Source organism: Pleurodeles waltl, chromosome 1_2, assembly GCF_031143425.1.
Source record: "Pleurodeles waltl isolate 20211129_DDA chromosome 1_2, aPleWal1.hap1.20221129, whole genome shotgun sequence".
NCBI lineage: Eukaryota > Metazoa > Chordata > Amphibia > Caudata > Salamandridae > Pleurodeles > Pleurodeles waltl.
In genome coordinates this window covers 40274719-40294740 of record NC_090437.1, presented here as the reverse complement: position 1 = coordinate 40294740, position 20022 = coordinate 40274719, and the positions used below count along the sequence as shown (strand labels likewise).

Sequence of the window (20022 nt, the reverse complement as noted above, 5' to 3'; positions counted from 1 at the left end):
AGCAGAAAACCTATAGAAAGACCTATCTGACCGATTCCGGGAGCACATTCTGTGTTTCTGATCCCCCCTGATCTCCCCTTCCTCGTGGCACCAGTGTCTGAATCTAAATACTCTCTGTGTAACATTCATACCACTGACCTTTACTCCCCTCAGGGTCTCATATCTTGGTCAATTTTCAGAGGCAGCCCCTTGCCTTGCAAATAGATTCTTTAGCCTGCATGAACCAATACACATTGGGAGCCCAAATGCCTACCAGCTCTGATGCTTCACACCACGTAGTTTGACTACACCATGCTTTGCATCCATCAAAGCAGTAGTCTACAATAAAATACTGTTTCTAGAGAATATTCACTCTTTTTATATCACCAGCTGAGCCAACTGTGGTGTTATCTCTATTGACGCTTCCAGTGCTCTGGCACCACCTCCTCCCTGAATGGCCTTAGTCTGGAGCAATCCCATAATGTGCATTTTGGAGATACCTTTTGGACACAGTCCCTCAAACAGCTATCATTAGCCATCCAGCCAATCTATGTAAGTAGTTTGGTTAAAGTGAAGTATGCTCTATGCAGGATTTTGTGATGAGCCAGACAGAAGACCCAGTGGCACAATATAATTCTTGAACATTTACATAATTTTTTTCCCAGTGATACTTATGTGTGAAGAACCTAAATAAATGATCTCCTGAGTTTCTTTCAGCCAGCGGTAGCCTCTGTGAAAAAGTTCTAAATTGATGCTAATTGGAACAAAGGCAATGAAAATTAGGGTTTGGGAAAAAGAGGTCTGCTGCTAAATAAATTTGTATTCGATCATGGTAAATCACACAACAAAATGAATTAATGGGATAATAGTTATCTCAGAATTTAACTAAAACATGAAGTTCCTTGCTATTGCAATTAGTATGTTATGTATTTTCCCTCAAAAGTCTACCATGAGTGAGCATTTTTGCTGTTAATAAGGTCTGCAAAACATATTCATAAAGAAGGGGCCTATGATGGGCATTGAGCAGCACACATACTTGTGACCCACAAAAGATGTGACCACCAACAAAATACCAAACATGGAGCAGACGTAAAAGATAAAGAATGTTGCCTCCATTTTAAAAAGTGGAAAACATATAGGTGTGCTGAAATACTTAAGGTCCTGCTCATAAAGATACATTTGCAAGTAATTGTAAATTTACAACCAAGTATACTAGTTACCAGGAATTCACAAAAGGATTCCTGCCAGGTGTAAGCCCATTTATGTGTGTGAAGATCTCTGCCATAGGAAGAGTCGTAAAATTAACATTTAGAGCATGGTCAGCCTTGGAAGTTTGTGAATGCCCACATACATCTACATTTGTGACATTCACAAACTCCTCTTTGTTATGCTATGTTATGTTATGTGTATTTTTACAGCGCACTGTCACCTGCGAGGGTATCCTGGCGTAGAGCTGGTGTGTGTGCCTAGCTCTGCCTATGATCAGTTGGTTAATTGAAAAGTCATGTATTGTTGCTCCTCACAACATTCAAGAAGAGAGGAGGAGGAGGCTCTGATGTGGAGCAGGGTGCCATTCCATGCTTTAAGAGCAGTGTAGCAGAATGTCTGTGTTTGCGTGGGATGCTTTGGAACAGCAGCCCTGCAGAACAGAGGATACTGGGTGGTTGGTGGAAGGAGATGTGAATATTCAGGTAGGTGAGGGCCTAAGTGGTGTAGTGTCTTGAATGTGTGTGTGAAGAGTTTGAAATGTGCATGTTTGTGTATTGGAAGCCAGCGGAGTCCCTGTGGTGTGTTGGGTTATAAGTTCTGTGTGGGAGGTTTATGATGAGACTAGCTGTTGAGTTCTGGATGGTTTGTAGTCTTCTAGCAAGTTACTTGGTAATCCCAGTGTAGAGGGTATTCCTGTAGTCCAACATCCTGCTGACTAGGGTGTGAGTAACAGTTTTTCTAGTGTTGCTTGGGAGCCACTTGAAGATCTTTGCTGTCAATAATTATTCCAAGTTTCCTAGCATGGGTGCTGGGTGTAGATGTTGGTCAGAGTTTGGCCAGCCACCAGTTGGAGTCCCAGGGAAATGGTAGGATTTTACTCCAGGCAAGTGCAGGCGTCAATCCTTTTTCAAGGTGGGAAGGGTAAGGGATCATGACGAGGGATTAGGGGCAGGGCATTCTTGATGGGGAAAAATATTGTACACATGCAGAAAAAAAAGGTTTGCGTTTGCACAGGGAACCCTGTGTTGAGTTATCTGCTATGTAGCACTCCACACAGCGATATGATCATGACCAAAATGTCACATGACCTTCCCAAAGGTACACCAGGAAACCTACATACGGCCCAGCTTTCAAGATGTACTTCTGTGCATTTTGTGAATTTCAGAAAGTCAGAAATAATTACCAGACAGAGGTGGGATGCTCTCCTGTCATTTTCCTACTTCATGAATCAGACCAATCATGTTAATTAAGACAATTTGAATGAGGTAAAACATACACTTTTCCACTGACAAATTGTCTACTACACCTCGTAAGGCCTATTTGGAAATAATCCGTAGAGACTGTAAAGGTTTCGGAACTGTACTTTTAAACATAATGTAGCACAGCAAATTACCAACATGTTTTAAAGAGTCCATCTGGGGAGCCCTCATGTTGCAACTAGGAACCTCACAGAATGACTCCATGACATATATCACACAATGTAATAGTATACATTTCAATTAATATAAAAGTATCCTTTACTGTGAGAATTCATTGTCGCTTGTCAGCAAGGTGGCTGTCTAGGTGGGCAGAACAAATACAATAAACTTTGAAAATGTGAAAGCAATTGATAATTAATCCGTTCATTCCTGCAGCCCTCTTTTATTTGAATAGCACCTTTAAAGTTTTGTTTACCTACACTTTTGTTCTTAGGCAGGTTTGCCTATTTTTATCACATTTTTCCTTTTTATTAGAGGTTCTTAATTTATACATCCTATGTTTTGTAATTGTTCACGTCTGGGGTATGCGTTCTTCATCTCTCACCTATCACTTAATTGTTTTGCACTGACCCACCTTACCCATTATTTTCTATTAATATTGCTTTGTGCTGGATCAGCTCCTAAATGTTGGCAGGTCGACACCTGGAACCCAACATTCATTCACCTTTGTGGGTTAATGGTTGAACCTTGCTTCTGTGGAAATTGAACATTTTATCTACAACTTGACATCAAGCTATCGACTTAGCACCAAATAGGTAAAATAGCTACAAAGTGAACAGCACTGATTGGCTAAGCACATTTTAATTTTAGAAATTAATTATTGTCCATATTGTTTCTTTTGCATATTCTATTTTATTAAAACGATCTTCTTTTTTAACAGCTTAACACAACTTACAAAAATTCTGACTTAAAAAAGCAATACATCAAGTCGCAAGTGATCAAACTGAGGTATGTCATTGTTATTTTTCTGCTTTGTCTTTGCCAAGCGTGACCCTGAAGTGCGCTTGCCTTGGCACTAGAGGCATGCAGGGGCATGCATATGTGCATGAGAAGGGCGCTCGTTGATGTGTGCTGCATGCTGTGTGGAAGTGCAAATACACAAATACGCAAAGTTCAAGACTTCATTTTCTAGTTGTAAAGTAAAAATGAAGCCTTTAAATGTGAACATTTAGAGCTGTAATAGAGCATTGTACTTTTTACATTTCCAGTCCTGGTTTAATTTCCTGTTTCAACAGTAGTTAAAAAAATGGAGAACAGCCTTACCAGGAAAAATGATTATAACAGATTTAAAATAAAATAACCAAAATAAGCTTTTGATTGGTAAATCTGTCGGTAGTTGAAACAATTATAGTAATAAATACCATGTTTGTTTCTGTACAGAAGTATATAAGGGAATACATTTGGGGCCAAATGTATTAAATATTTTATCACTTGCAAACTATGAAAATAACTACATTTGTAGGTCTGCAACTGCTAACAAGTGTAATATTATGTACTAAACACGTTTTAGAAGTCGTCAAAGTTTTACCAGCTACTAAAATGCAATCAGAAATGAAGTATAAATTGCAGTTTGAAAGGGATGTGTTTTTGGTGTCCCTTCCAAATTGTGATTCCTATAATTTCCTTCTCTTCCACTGGAACGGAGTATTCAATTCAATTCAATTTTTTTTATGCTGCTGAACTTCACTGAGGTCCACATAAAAATCAAACATATACTTACAAAATAATCAAATTCATCTTAGCCATCCCCAAAAAACATCAAATCAAATTCCCAGTAGACTAAAAAGTATTGCACATATACAGTAAAAAGATAATTGCCATTTCTTAATATGGTATACGGAGCATCACAGGCCTTATTTGATTACTAAAACAAACAAACTAAAAGCAAATTCAAGTTCCTAATGTCCATAACTTGGTCATTCAATCAGACATCATTAACATAAATGTATGATTTTTTTCTAAAGTTCTAAAACAGAACATTTCATTTGGCGGGGTATGCAGTGCATGTAGGAACATTGGAGCAGAAAGAATCATTAATTGCACACAAATAGGCCTCAACCACTTCTGCCGGCAACATAATAGAGCAGGACATATAAAAAGAACGTGAGTAAGATCCTGAATGCCCCTTCGGCATCAATTGCAGATTGGCGAGATGCCATACCATTTAGACAGCAAGGGGTTTATTGGGAACAACCCCTGTCTTAAAAGAAACCAGAAGCAAGTATGAGTCTATCACAGTTTGACTGATCCTTTTCTTAGTGCATGTTTCTCTGTCCAAATGGAAACTTAGATCCCATGTGGCTTTTTTTAAACTTGCCTTTAGTAGCTGTGTTGATAGCGAGAGAACTAATCTAGGCTCCAAAGCAACATCTCTGTCACTGCCACAAAGTTCCTTCGAATCGTTTAAACTGCCCAAGATTTATTTCTTTATAGAAGAGCTTAATGAGTCATCATCACAATTTGTAAGATATGCGGCCCAATGCACTACCCCTGCGAGGCCGTGAACAAAGGCACTTTTCAAACCAAATTCTAACTGTAGTGGTGCTACAGAAGAGGCTAAATGTACTGAGATTAAACTTCTCAGAACATGACCTTCTATCACGCTTAGAAAGCTCCACTTGGAGACATCAATTCGTTCTGTACCATTCAGCAGGGAGGCAGGAATTTTAGCACAATAGACTTCTAACAAGAGTGAAAAGTCCCTTCTCCCTGTGGCTTTAAAGAATGTACCTAAACCTTTGGCCTGGGAAAGAGCTTTGTATATATTTTTACCTATATGAGCCTTTTCAGTGCCATCATTATGACTTTGGCGGGCGGCGCAGCCCGCCCGCCCGCCCGCCAATGTCCCGCATCAGGATGACCGCATATGCGTCTGTCCCTCCGCAGTACCTATAACCACAACATTGATACCGGCTTGTAATAGAGCTGGCGGCAATGTTTTGGTGCGTTGGGTGCAACAGCACCTGTCTCGCTTTTCACTGCATGTAATTTGGCCATTGAAAGGGCAACGGGGCTGTCCATGGGGGCCCCTGCACGGTTCATGGCAAGTGCATGGGCAGTGCAGGGGCCCCCATGAGGCCCCCAGCAACCCCTTTCCACCGGACTTTGAATGGCAGTAGGACCGCCATACAAAGGCTGGCGGAAACGCAGGTCGTAATCCAGAGGGCAGCGCTGCTTGCAGAGCTGCCCTGGCAGATTGAGACCACCAGCACCGCTAGGCTGTCGGTTGGCGGCAACCTGGTGGTACCGGTGGTCGGACCGTGGCAGTCGGTCCACCCCTGTCGGTGGCGGTCCGAGTACCACCACGAGTCTGGCAGTCCATTGACCGCCAGACTCGTAAGGAGGCCCACTCTCGTCTCCAAGAAAACATATGAGTTATCAGTTCCTAGTTTTTGGTGACCCAAGAACCATGCCTAATTTCTACAGTGCTGCTTTTTCTCCTGTGGAAGCACATTGTTTTAAAGCCTGCAGACAACAATTTAACCTTTTAGGGGTTAGATCAAAAATTACTATGTCGTCTGCATAAAGTAGACAAACAATAGCCTTTCCTCCAAGTAATGGGGCAATACCCTTGCTTTGAGACAAGTAGTCCGGAAGGTCATGGATGTAAAGGGAGAGGAGGAGCGGGGCAAGTAGGCTGCCTTGTTTTAACCCATTAAGAGTGGGAATAACTTATGACAAGCCCCTATCCCCACCCATAAGCACCCTACAACAGGAATTCGAATGCAGAGCAACACTAAATTTAACAGAGGGCCCAGCATATCCATTTTTAACAGCTTATTCCACATCAAAGGACGATCTACTTTGTCAAACGCTATGGAAAAGTTGATAAAAGCTGCGTATAAGACCCCACCCCTTGCCACCACATATTTTTCCTTTAGAGCCTGAAGAGCAATTATATTATCAAGGGATCCTGGTCTACTCCTAAACCCAGTTTGTTTCATAGGGAGAATTCTATTTTCTACCGCCATTCATTGATTTGAGCTAACAAACATTTGGCAAAAACTTTACCCTCTGCAGTCAGAAGGGCAATCTGAAAAAAGTTTTCTGCAAATTACGGTCACCCTTCTTGAAGAGAGGGACTAAAATACTTCCTGTCCAAGATGGGGGAATATTAGTGGTTTCGGAACATTTTTTTAAAGATCAGATAGAGAATTTTACTCCAAAGTATGGGGATCTCGTCAGGCCCAATTCCAGCCGAGGCGCACATTCCTCGAATTGCAGCTGTAATCTCTGCTTCAGACGGGAAGGAGACCCATTTCGGTTCTTCTATGGATAAAGGGGAAGACCTAGCTTTTGCACCACAAGCAACTCCAACTAACGTTCAAATAGTTTGGGACCTGCCTTTATCTGCAGCCTCCCTCAATTTGATCCAGAGTTTATCCCAGGCTTCTCTCTTTAGACGAGCTTCACTCGCACCCTTCTTCTCTTTAATATCTGCACCTTCACTTTCCTATCAATATCGAAAACCAAATATTGATCCCTAACAAGTGCATTTATTTCCCTGTTCAGGGAAAGAAGAGGAAATGGGTCGCCTTAGGGCGGTTCAATTAGTTTTTTTGTTTAGCATAATTTACTATCTGCTTCATAAACTTATTAAAACTTTCAATTTCGTTCCCTATCTATTTACCTAAATTGCCAAGTGTGGTTTCTAATTTCACTTTCAACCCCTTACTTGACCTAAAATCCCAATGATTCCGCCCTGACTTCTTATTAAGGCTTAGAGCAGATCTATCCACTTTCCAGGGGCTTGTGGGAGATATATTGATAATCAAGAAGTAAGCTAGCAGGCTATGGTCACTAAGCAGGGAATCTGCTACCTTTAGATCACCCAAAAGATCAAAGAAGGAACAGCTCACTATCACGTAGTCCAGGATGGACCTCCCCCCAGTTGTTCTATGAGTGGATGCTGCTGGGGAATCGGAGAGTAACCTCCTATTAACAATAATACTGTTGGTCTTTTCTAACTGAGTCAACAGTACTCTCCCTCTCTTATTTGTTATTGTATTTGGGGGAAAGATAGCCTGGAGGGATCCGCAAGGCTACACACGAGCTACTCATGAATGGTCTTGGGGGGAATATATGCATTTTGGCAATAGGGGTAAAGTTCCTGGTTTATTTCCAGAATTAAACAAAGTTACTGCCAAAAACAGATTACTAGGATCTTTATAGCACTCGTACCCCCATTTAAGCTTGTTAGACAAGAAACATGCCACCCCTCCCTTTGCGTGCCCCCTTTTTGTGGGCTTTGCTTCACACTCCAGGGTAAAGAACTCATCAAATTAGACCCCCTACACTCCATGTCTCCTGGAGACATATTACATCTGCACTTGATGATGCCAAAAGTTCCAGCTTCTCCCTACTGTTCTTTACTCCAGCTACATTCCAAGGGATGACTTTTAACTCATTGCTAGTTGTAAGAACCTTGCATGCACCCATTCTGGGAGGTCCTGAATAGGGCATCCGGTAACCAATACTATCTAGGCAATTCATCTTCACTTACTACTTGGGAAGAAAAACTAGGAGAATCCCTAAGGGATACCTGTCTATCATGATTACCTAGATGGACTTTCATCCCCTTATAATCCATATGTATCAATGATTTTTTATCGGAATAGTGGCAGCAAACCTCCAAATTTACCAACCTCCAATTTAGGGTGATAACTGATTTGCAAAAGGGAAGCCTTTTGTAAAATGGGGCTGAAGTATCAGGAGGAGTGGGCAGGGGTTCTGGGGACCACTGCCAACTCTCGCTGAAACTTTAAAAAAAGAAAACGTTTTAAAAAGCAGACAGCTTCCTGTAAGGATATCCAGCTGCCTTAAAAAAGCTTTTCTTCATTTTTTGTCAAGGTGGTCTGCTTACCTTTGCAGACCACCATCCCTATGATTGTGAAAGATCAGAGTATATTGCAATTTGCAACTTCACTAATGACTATCAATTAGGTAGATTAGACTATGACCCATTTTGACTCCTTATTTTTCAAACTGACTACATAGATTGGCTCACAAAATAAGTTTCTATCTGCAAAAAGTAGGATCACATATTGCAACCATTTTCTGTGAACAGAAAGTTCGTACATCTGGCCCTTTACCCTTTACCAAAATTGTTTTGCCAGTGATTCACAAAGATTGTTCTGTTTACTGGAGTGACTTGCTCCCGATCTAATTTTCCATTTTAAGGATTATCAAGGAGTATGTCACGCCTATTCATGAAAAAGAGGTTGGTGAAACAGGCCCTATTGAAACAAAATAACCTCCATCTGGTAGTACAAAGAAAGAGGAAACATAGCACAGTTCAGTATGTCGTACATTTTAAGCTTCCTTGAGGGACAGAAATCATAGACAGAAATCACATCTGTAAAATCACTTTCATGAATTATCAGTAAATAACATTGACTTGCAGTTAAATAAAATATTCCACAAAAAAGTAGTATGGACCCTAACTTGTATAGTTGCTTTCAGGCTCCACACTGCTTGTTCCATTGTGCTGTGTGGTGTTTGAACAATGTTACCTAGATAGTTATACACCTCTGGACACCTAAATGATAATTAAGAATGCCTATGAAGAGGTTGGGGGCTAGTTAAGTCACGAATTTGGTCTGTGGTTTACCCTCTACTGTATAACCTTGTTAATCTGTACTTATTTACGTGTGTTGCAGCCCCGGCAGTGTGGTGCCACAGTTTGTGGTTTCGTTTGCCAATACCACCAAAGGAAGTGGTAACACTTTCAAGCAAAGTGTGCAGGAGACATTGCTTCAGACAATACAGACCAATAGCACAGGGCCATTCAACATAGATCCTAATTCTCTTCAACTGCAGGGTAAGTGCAAGGTTGAATTTACGCTGTTAACTCGTTTTACTCAACACATGCACCCTTCATGCTGATTCTAATAATGGGTGCTAGTATACTATAAAACACTGGACTGTTGGCTTCAATATGTGATTCTCATTGTTCTTCATTAGGTATTTGCAATTTCGCTAAGTTCAATAATAATGGGCCAGATGTAGTAAAGGGTTTTACCCATTCTGTGTCTATGGGAAAATGTGTTCGTACATATGGCCCAATGTTCGAAAATGACATTTCTAGAGTGAAATGTGGTTTCTGGTATCTCAAGAGGTTTTCTTTAAGCAAGCATGTGCCTTACATGAAAGTTTTGTGAGATACAGCAGGAGATCGGTTCAAGCAGAAAATGCCTCTCAGTGAGACTTTTTTTGTGTTAACCAGTCTTTTACTGGTATCTTGCAATAACTTTTTACACTTTCACATCATGGGAAATTCTGGAGTTTTGCAGATTTTGCAGCTATAATTAAAATTTCATTCAGGCCTATTCTATATTTGTGCAATTCAGCAAAGGTTTTTTTGGCCCGCACAGCATTAGTGCACAATGAAGATAATATAGCCATAGGGCTGAAACATCTGGTATGCCTATTACTACTCACACAGAAACATGGCTATTTAGGACAAAGAAGCCAATAAAACAGGCACCCTATGGTTACATAATCAAAAACTAGTATTGACTGAGCCAATTGGTTTGTCTTTATTTGAGTGTGGTGTGAATTTGTGGGTAAGCCAAGTGAATTTGAAAATGAGTCAATGGATGGAAGGTAAGTGTGTGGGTGGATGAGTCAGTGACTTAGTGCTTGGACTGATGAATCCTAAGGAAGACTGAAAAATTGTTGGTGTATGAATGGGAAATGGGTAGATGTATAGTTGGGTGAATGTGTGCTTGGAAGTATGAATGGGTGATTGAGGGCATCAATGGTTAAAATAGTGAAAAGGCAAGTATATACAATTTCTCCCTCCAGTGCTTCTGTGCCTTAGATCTCTGTTTAACATGAATCAGCTAGAATCAGCTAACTGTTAATGAATGTGGGCAGACCAAAATGTGAATGTGTCACACAGAGGGTCATGATGATGACAATGAGTTGCTTGATGCCCGCTCTGGTCAACAATCTCCACAGTAAATACAGCAAAACAACCAAATATTTTTTTTTCTTTACATGAGTTCAGCCAGGGCACTAGCATAGAGAAAGGACAAGGTCAGGCAGCAGTGGAGGTGGACATAAGAGGAAGTGAGGAGCATGTAGGGAAGTGGTGGGAGCCATCCTCTATGAGTGGATTGCCGCTGCCAAAGGAGCAATGTGTTCGGCCAGGAACAAGCCCAGCAAGGGACCGGGAGGGATCAAGTGCTACAGTTGAAGGATCAAAGCGACCCAAGCCAGGAGTCAGAGGAAGTCAGGAGGCAGAGACTGGCTACACTCATCAAGAAGGCCATCAACAGGAAGCTTTACCCAACCACGCTCTCAGAGAAGCGTGACTAACACAGTGTGCCAGTGAGCCACTTTCCCTCAGATGAATCTGAAGGAGGAAAGAAAAGAAAAACGGATTAGTGATAACAATCCCTTGAAATTCATGAAAAAATAAAGACAAATTACAAACACACACCGGTAGTATCATGTTTTACTCACATGCGAAGCGACATGTGGTGGAGAATGCAGGCAAATTAGTCCACTGAAAAAAATGAAGACATTAATCCAGCAACTTGTGCAAGGACACAAGGAGCTAAAATGGTCACTGGACTGCCAAATGTCTTCTGCAAAAGCCAATAGGGAGGGTTTCCACGATGCATTAAAATCTCAAGCTGACTATTTTAGTAAATTGCCAGAGTAACAGGTCCAGGTGGCCTGGCCATGGCAAAAGAGATAACCCTCTGGGGCCAAATATATTCTTGCAAAATGGGGAAGATCCAGATTCATTCCTGCCGAACTTTGAAAGGGATGCCCGGGCCAGTGGATGGCCCATGTAAAAGTGGATTTAGCCCTTCTCGTAACTGGGAAAGCTCAAGCTGCCTATCAGACTGCCTCGCCAGAGGAGACACCCCCTTACAAGGAGATCAAAAACATCATTCTGGATAGGTTATGCTTGGATGAAGAGGCATATCAAATTTGGTTTTGCAAAGAAAGAGGAGCCTCTGGGGATACCTGAAAGACTTTATTTTTTAAGTTCAAAAGTGCAGCTGACAAATGGCTACGACCTCAGGAGAATAGCAGAGAGGAGATAATCAATAAAATCCATTTGGAACAATTCCTAAAGACCTTACCCGTCTCAAGGCAGAAATGGCTGAAACAGCATTGAGCCTTAACTATTGAACAGGCTGTGGAAATGGCAACAGCCTTTGCCTGAGCCCAACCGCAGATTTATCAAGGGGAAAATGAAAAAGGTGTAAGTTCCAACATGTTCATTGAATAAATCGACATAAGAAAAAACCCTATCAAGGTCCCATGAAAATGTAAAAAAAAGTTAGGGCAAAACGGAAAACCATAACCCCAGTGGGTCACAGTGCTTTGAGTGTTGGATCTGGGGACATATCGCCCGTTTCTGTAAGAACAAGAAACCCACTGAAGAGCCCATGGAAGTCAGTTATCCTCCCAGTTCTATATTCTTCAGTCAAGAAATGGACTCATGCTCCTATGTAAGTCTAAGGGTTAATAAAAAATTAATTACTGCACTCTTGGATTGTGGATGTTAACAGTCGGTAGTGCAAGGAAACCTAGTACAACCCTCCCAAAGTGTCCCTGATAAATACGTAGGGATTAGATGTGTCCATGAAGATAGCAAAACATATCCACTAGCACACTTAGTAGTAACCACTGTAGAAGGACAAACCATAGAAGTGGACATAGGGGTCCTTAGGAACCACCCAGAAGATGTCATATTTGGGACTGACAACCCTCAGTTTCTTCAAATGTTCCCAAATAGGCTAGGTAAGGCGTCTGAGCCACCCCAAGAAGGCACTCCCCAGATAGAGAACCTCCCCACTGAGGATGCGTTATTGTCACCCCAATCCTGGACAACCAATGGAAATTTCAGAGTAACCCAAGTAAATGATGCTACCCTAGAAAATCCCTGGCACACTGCCAGATACAACAATGGGAATCCGGGTTTAGCTTATCCTTACTTCCAGACTGAAAAATTGACTATTATATTGCATAGGAGGAATCAATGACCACCCCACAACTGTTAGTTCTCCAGTAATTAAGAGATCAGATCATGTTTTTTGCTCACTGCCACTTGCTAGCGGGTCACTCTGGGGCTGAGAAAACCACTTGTGAATTATTACCTCATTTTTACTGGTGAGGTATCTTGGGTCAAATAAAAAGGTATTGCCAGGAGTGGGAGATTTGTCAAAGAGAGAACTACTACCGTCCTCCCAAAGTTTCCTTACAGCCCTTACCGATAACCGGGTCCCCTTTCAAATCAGTGGAGATGGATGCCACAGGACCCCTCCCCAAGTCATCAGAGAGACATCAGCATGTCCTAGTTGACTATGCCACACGATACCCGAGGGAGTCCTCTTATGGAGTCCTACTAACAAGGCAATAGCTCAGAAACTAGTGGATATCTTTTCTCTGGTAGGATTTCCCAAAGAGATCCTTACAAATCAAAGGACCCCCTTTTGTATCAGGCTGGAAGAAGCAGATATATAAGCAGCTGAACATACAATATATCAAAACCGTTGTTTACAACACACAAACAGATGGATTGGTAGAGCGATATAACAGCTCCCTGAACTTATCTTGAAAACAATGTCAGCCAGGGGTGGCAAGAACTGAGACCAGTTACATCCCTTAGCCCTTTTTGTACCACAGGGAAAAGTCCACAGTAGTTTAGGGTATTCATCCTTTGAGTTGCTTTTCAGGCGTTTGTCCCATAGCCTACTTGAAATCATGAAAGAAATGTAGGAGAAAGACACTGGGGAAGAAGCAGCTAGTCTTTTGGACTATACTAACCAATGGAGGATCTGCATGGGAAAGTTATGAGAACTGGCCAACCACAATATACAGCGGAGTCAAGTAAGACAGAAACCATAAAAGAAAGAAATGAAGAACCTAACAAGTAAGAGACTGGGTGTTGGTTCTTTTACCCACATCTGCCTGAACATTAAAATCTGAGTGGCAGGGGCCTTATCAGATAACCACGAAAATTGGTAAGGTGACATACAGGCTCAGAATACATAAGGGGAAGGAGCGAATATACCACATAAACTTATTAAAAATGGTTAGGTTTTCCCCCCAAACAAGTACAAACCACTGTTCCGGTGAATGGATTCCCAAGTACCATAGACCAAGTACCCGCCAATGAAACCTTGCTGGAAGTATAAAAGAAGGAACTTCTACAAGAGCTACAACTGTTCCCTTTCATGTTTTCGGATCTGCTCGGAAAGACTCATTTAGCTGAGCATGCTATTCCCCAACCAGGGGTTGCGATCAAACAAAAACCGTAGCAGATTCTAGCTGCCCAGCACCAGGTTATTCAGAAAGAGATATAGCAAATGTTGCAGATGGGCATTATCGAGCCTTCCCAGTGCAACTAGTCACCCCCAGCGGTGGGAGTATCTGCTTTTGCATAGACTTCAGGGCAGTTAACAACATTTCTAAATTCAATGGATACCCCCTTCCTTGAACTGAGGAGTTGATTGAGAAGTTAGTTGAAGCCCGATATATTGCCACAATAGACCTGAGAAAAGGGTATTGGCAGGTTCCAATGAAAAGGGAAGATTGGGAAAACACTGCCTTCTCTAATCCTTATTCCACTTCACTGTATTACCCTTTTGGCTACATGGAGCTCCAGTCACATTTCAATGACTTATGAATCAGGTCCTAAGGGAACACCAAGAATAATCTTCCACATACCTGGATGACATGGTCATCTTTAGTAAAAACTCGGGACAACCACCTAGTCCATCTTCACTCAATTTTCAAAGAACTAAAAAAGGCCAACCTACACATCAATGCAAAAAATCCTGTGTAGGGTAAAGTAAAATACCTCGGAAATGCTTTGGGAAAAAGGGATAATTCAGCCCCACACTGAGAAGATTAGGGCCATCACCAAAACACCTTTTCCCAAAACTAACTATCTCTAGTCAGCCTTAAAAACAGGAATAATTTGGTATTTCTGTTTTGATTGGTTGCAGTTGAGTTTGCACCTAGAATATCTTACTGCTCAGCAAGTGTAACAGTGATTACTATAGCATTATAGCCCACTGCCGAAGGCTATACTGGCTATTAAAGGTTCTGAACCCTCAGCTGAAGACCTGGCCTATCACCTGCTTGAATCAAGTCACTGGATTAGAGAGCATGAGAAAGGGTAAGACACCAGAGGTACTGGCCTGAATGGCATCAAGAGCCACTCCAGACCTTCACACAACCACTGTATGGTAATCTTGACAAAACAAGAACTATATGCAATATCTTTATGAAATGTTTCTTTGGCAAAACATGTAAGGCATTTTGTAGACATAAATCTATGCTCTGGTGGCTTACTCCTCACTCTGTATAGGAGGTCCATAATACCACAAAGTTCAACTAGGAATGCTGCCTGGAGCCCAAGGACTCCCAGGAGATACAGTGTATAAATGCAGAAGCAAAGAGTTAACTGCATGCCAACTGGGAGCTATAAGCTGGACGCCAATAAGCAGGTAAATGCAGGTAGTGAGGACACAGACAAGAATTCAATAGACGGCACAGGACCAACGTACAAACAAAAGTTTGGTATGGAAGGCAAGCAGGAAAGAGGAACCTGAACAGGGAAGGAAGAAAAAAGGGTCACTGGAAAGCTGAAACAACAAGGGACATTGTAAGGCACCTAACAGGGGCAGTTGAGGTGTCCATGTGCTAGATCTTCCTTGCTTGTCTTAAAAGTTTTGCTCCTAATTTCGAAGTGTAGCAGTGATGACTAATTATGGCTGCCTCCATGTTGTCATGTTCCATGCTTTACCTGCCTGGCCTGTCTGGAAGTTAAGCAAGAACTCAACCTACTGTGCAGATGTAATGACAGAGCTATATGTGCCCTTGCTTCCTGGTGGTTCTTGATATTCGTTACATAATGTGCACCCTCTTCAAATCTGCTTTACATCTCCACACATCCAACCACAAAGAGATGTGTAATCCATGCTTTGTCTTGTGAATGTAATCAGAATACACAATTCCCACCTGACAGGGAGTCATAAAAGATACATTCTTTGAGAAAAATTGGCGTTTGCTTTCAGCAGTGAGACATTGCAAGCATGAAATGCAATTTGTAATATGTCAAAGAGAGCCTTGAAATTTGGATTACTGTGTGCTTTCTCCTCCCCAGAAACAAGAAATCTTTGTTCTAAGAATAAACTGAACAATTATTTCTGGAGAGATGTAATGAGGCCAGGCTCTTTTCAAAGGCAAACAAATCAAATGTTAGTGTTTATATTCCTCATATTAAAACCAATCTGATTTCATGGTATCTCAATTGTGTATCTAATGTGTACCACAGATACCAGCTATATTTATTAACATGTGTCTGGAATTCAGGGCATTCCCTGAAAGGATTGCTCTTACACCCCATGCTACTATGCTGTGCGAACCTTTTGATCGCTGTAAGTAGATTTGTTTTATTTTTCACTGTGTTTTTTTAATACTCAAGAAACTTTTTAATTTACTGTTTCTTTTGTGTGTCTTTTGTGGCTTTTATGGCTGATATGAGCCAAATAAAAAATATTGACTGTCTGGCTTCCTGGGGTTGTAGTATGTGTTGAGTGAGGGGGATAAATTAAGAAATATATTAGAGTAATATAAACATATGAATTAAGAATGGGATTAATGCATTGTTCCATCAGTAACTAGCGCTAATGCTTTTAACTAGGATCATGTAATATAGGTTTAAATTCCAGTATTGTAACTATTTTTTTATGAAACTTTATGTTTTAGTAAACTAGAAATCAGAAATTGTTACAGAAAATGTAAATTAATTTATGTACCATAGTTTTAGATTTGTTAAACTAAATACACAATTGAGATGTCAAGAAAAACATATTTGTTTGAGTTGGTGAGGAACTTGAGAAATATGTTAACAATCTAATAGTGTTCAGAAAGCTGAAGAGGTCCATAGTAACAGCCTTAACGTTACATAGGTCTGCATATCAAAAACAGACAGCTCAGTCTCGGAGAGGTGTTTGGGAGAAAGAACGGTTGTTAGTGGCTGTACTGGTTAGAGTTCCAACATAGTTCTTAGACATTGCAATGGAAATTGTATATTTTATTTCAGATTCTATGGATGTAGGGTAATATATGCTTTACTAGCTACTATGAATCTTGGCTCTCTTGGGATTATATTTCATAAGTCCTTGATGGCTTCAGTGAATATCAAATTAATTAGAAACATGATTTTTAGCAATACTGTGACATTTTTTTAGATGTCATATAAATACCGGCATGGCTTAAAACACATTTTTTACTTTTGGAAATTGAGCTGTACACACATTAAGAAGGTGAGCATGATACTTTGTCAGTAAGAACTATGTCCAATTGCATGGTTAAGTGGGATGATATTGGTCATAAACACAGATGGTAATACAAATTTGAATGTGTTATGAGGAATACACATGCAGAAGATTACTGAGCATTTGGGTACTAAGCATTTGGTTTGGAGTTGCTTACTTTTCTTATATGCAATATTGGCATATATTGTTTTCACTGTAGGGAGTTGAAACTGGTTATTGTGACACATAAGGTTGTTGGGTTGGTTTATTCTAATCTATGGTAATTGACTTGTTTTGCCTTATGTTCTTTTAAACCTTTAAAAATTGCTATTTCTGGTGAAGGTTTCACTGATTAAGTGATGTATTTGAAGGGTCTTCTGCTTCTTTTGCTTTATTGTTTTGAACACAAAATGTCAGCATATGCAATATAATTATTATATAGTAATTTATATTCTATGATCCTCTTGCCCTGATGAAGCCAGTTAATGATGAAATACGTGTTGGCTAGAATGGAAAAATAAAGAAGATTTCAGAATATCTCAGTGATTTATACTGTGATTTTTTTTAGGACGACTGGATGGAAAAAGTGGTAGGAAAACAGTTATTGAGCTTTCAAATATGGCCAAATGTTTGAATTCCACTTTCTTTTTGGACAACTAATCATATTGAAACACATTCTCATCTTTTTCTCAAAATGCATGGTGCCAGATAATCACCCCCTTCCCACAGAAAAATATTTTACCTGATTCTTTAAAAATTGATAAAACCCCTCAGCTTTAACAAAGCAAGCAAACGCAAGCTTACTCCCAAAGCACATACCATTACCAAATCTACCAGGGATTGTTTAAATCACTGGCAAATGCATCACGATTCAACTCTTTATGTATATAGCATATGAAAATATATTTCCAATCTAACATTCCAGTGACTCCATTGGTCAAACGTTCACAAGCTCTACTCTGAAAAGACTGAATTCATCTTCATTGCTTAAAAATACCACCCATGAATTTCTTAATCAACTGGAAAGGGAAGGATTTTTCTCAATCATGTCCAAGACGTCAAATCCTGAGAATTTAGGATTGATTAAAAATGAGAATAATAGCTCATATTAAGAGCACAGCAATATCAGCCAGAGATACTCTTTCCTCCTAAAAAAAACTATAATGCTAGCTACAACAAACATATTTTTGTGCTGTAATTAAAGTAATTGTGAACTTCGCAATAGTCATTAGAGCATCCCATATTGTCACTCATCAAGTAGACTTGTGTCTGAGTCAAAAGGTCTGACTGAATAACTCCAATATTAACAGACCTTCATTGTTCACCATTAAAGGCAAGAATTATGTTAAAGTTTTCAAACCTTGCTTTTAGAGTTCTAAAACATTGATAGCCTCAATACTGCTAACCCCTGCTCTAAGGACATCAGGAGTTTTCAAAAATCCATAAGCTAATACATTCTTTAAGTAACACCAAAAGGATTTAAATTCCACTCTGCTGTAATGAATCCTTTTCTGTCACTGTTCCCGTCTTATGGAACTATCATCCCGAAGACTTTAAGAAAATTCTTCCTCTTCTCTTCCCTCAGTGTCCAATGAATAGGAACTTGCTTCTTCCACCAGATGCTGTACCTTTCTCTACATATATGCTCCCCTCATGCTTGTGAATTACTTTGACCATGCAGCAAGTACTTAGTGTTACCATTATATCTGATTTGTTTTCCCTTAGTGTTCATCACATGTTTCCAAACTTTTCTGCCTTGTTACTTTATTTAACTGTAAAGCACATTGACACCCCTGGGATAACAGTAGTACTTTATTAAATATTGTGAATAAAATAAATGAATGTCTTCATTAATTCTATATTATAAAATACAAGAACATATAGTAACAGGAGGCCTGATTCACAAAGGTACACTTACCCTTTAGAGTAAGCTAACCATTTTTTTGGTGTTCATAAAATAAGAGTTTAATATTTTAATATTACTGATAGTAATTTTATCACTACGGAGACTCTGCATTTGTGGTGGACACTCCTCACTTAAAATGTTTATCAGCAGTTCTCTCCCCGATTGTGGATTCATGGCAGTAGTAAAATTACTACTAGTACAATTAAACTTGTAATAAGTGAATATAAAAAAAATAGTAAACTCACACCAAAGTGTAAGTTTACTTTTGTGAATCAGCAGTGTATGTGCATGCCGCAGAAGTATGAGGGGGCAATTTGTAATGGTTTTTGTTATGCCTTGTCAAAAAACATTTTAAGATGGCCTTCAGCATGTCTGCATGCCTAAGCAGTCATCTTGGAATTGTTTTAGTATATAGTATAACAAAAACCAAACATAGACACCTGTGCATCCGTTCAGCCACCTTGGAACAAGTTTTAATAAAGCATTACACCAATTAAAAGAAGGCCACCTATGTATGAGTGTGCATGTAGATGTATTCATGGCATCTTGGAATGGCTTTCAACTAATTTAAAGATTGGCATCACTGGCAATGTCCAGGTATGATGCGGCACACTGCAAGTGGAGTAACTCCCCAACACTGCTACTGGGCCCTTAAAAAATGAAAAAGAAATTGAGATAAAGTAATATTTTTCTTTAAATAAAATAACACGTTGGGCCATCAGTTTGTGCATTGAAAGGGACTGTTTTTAAAGGAGATGTGAATGCTGTGCACAGTCAAAATGCCATGACTCACACTGCTAATAGTGAACAGGTGAAGTGAATAACAACATATAAGATTTGTTTTGGAGAAAAACAAGTGCTCTTAGCTTAGCCAGACCTAAAGGTGATTCTCAATGATTTGAAACTGAAGTCTAAAGAGAGGGATTGATCTAAGTGAAAGTACAGAACATACCTCTGCAGGATGAATGTCTGTTTACTTTCACTTAATTAACATATTGTTAGACTTGGTATTATTGGCATGGTCTCCCCTAACTTTTTGCCTCTACTTCCCAGATTGCTCCTGTGTGCTGGACTCTGTTTTTGCTGTTTTTATTTGCTCTGGACACGTTATCATTGATGACCAGTGTTAAAGTGTAAGTGTTTCCTGTATAAAGTATTTGTGTAGATTGGCTTATCCATGATTGGCATATTTGATTTGCTAGTAAGCCCCTAGAAAAGTGCACTAGAGGTGCCCAGAGCCTGTAAATCAAATGCTATTTTTGGGCCTGCAGCACTGGCTCTGCCACCCGTATTGGTAGCCCTGTAAACATGGCTCAGACCTGCCAATGCAGTGTATGTGAGTGGAGCTTTAAACTGCCAATTCAACTTGGCAAGT

General features: G+C 40.1%; 1 protein-coding gene across 1 annotated transcript in view; it reads left to right on the top strand.

The window, feature by feature from the left end:
* LOC138296586 (transmembrane protease serine 11C-like) overlaps window positions 1–20022 on the top strand; it is a 299563-nt gene that overhangs the window by 153232 nt on the left and 126309 nt on the right. Inside the window, exons 4-5 of the mRNA XM_069235857.1 lie at window positions 3328–3395; window positions 9107–9267. Coding sequence (XP_069091958.1) covers window positions 3328–3395; window positions 9107–9267 — 229 coding nt within the window. The remainder of the gene's footprint in view (window positions 1–3327; window positions 3396–9106; window positions 9268–20022) is intronic.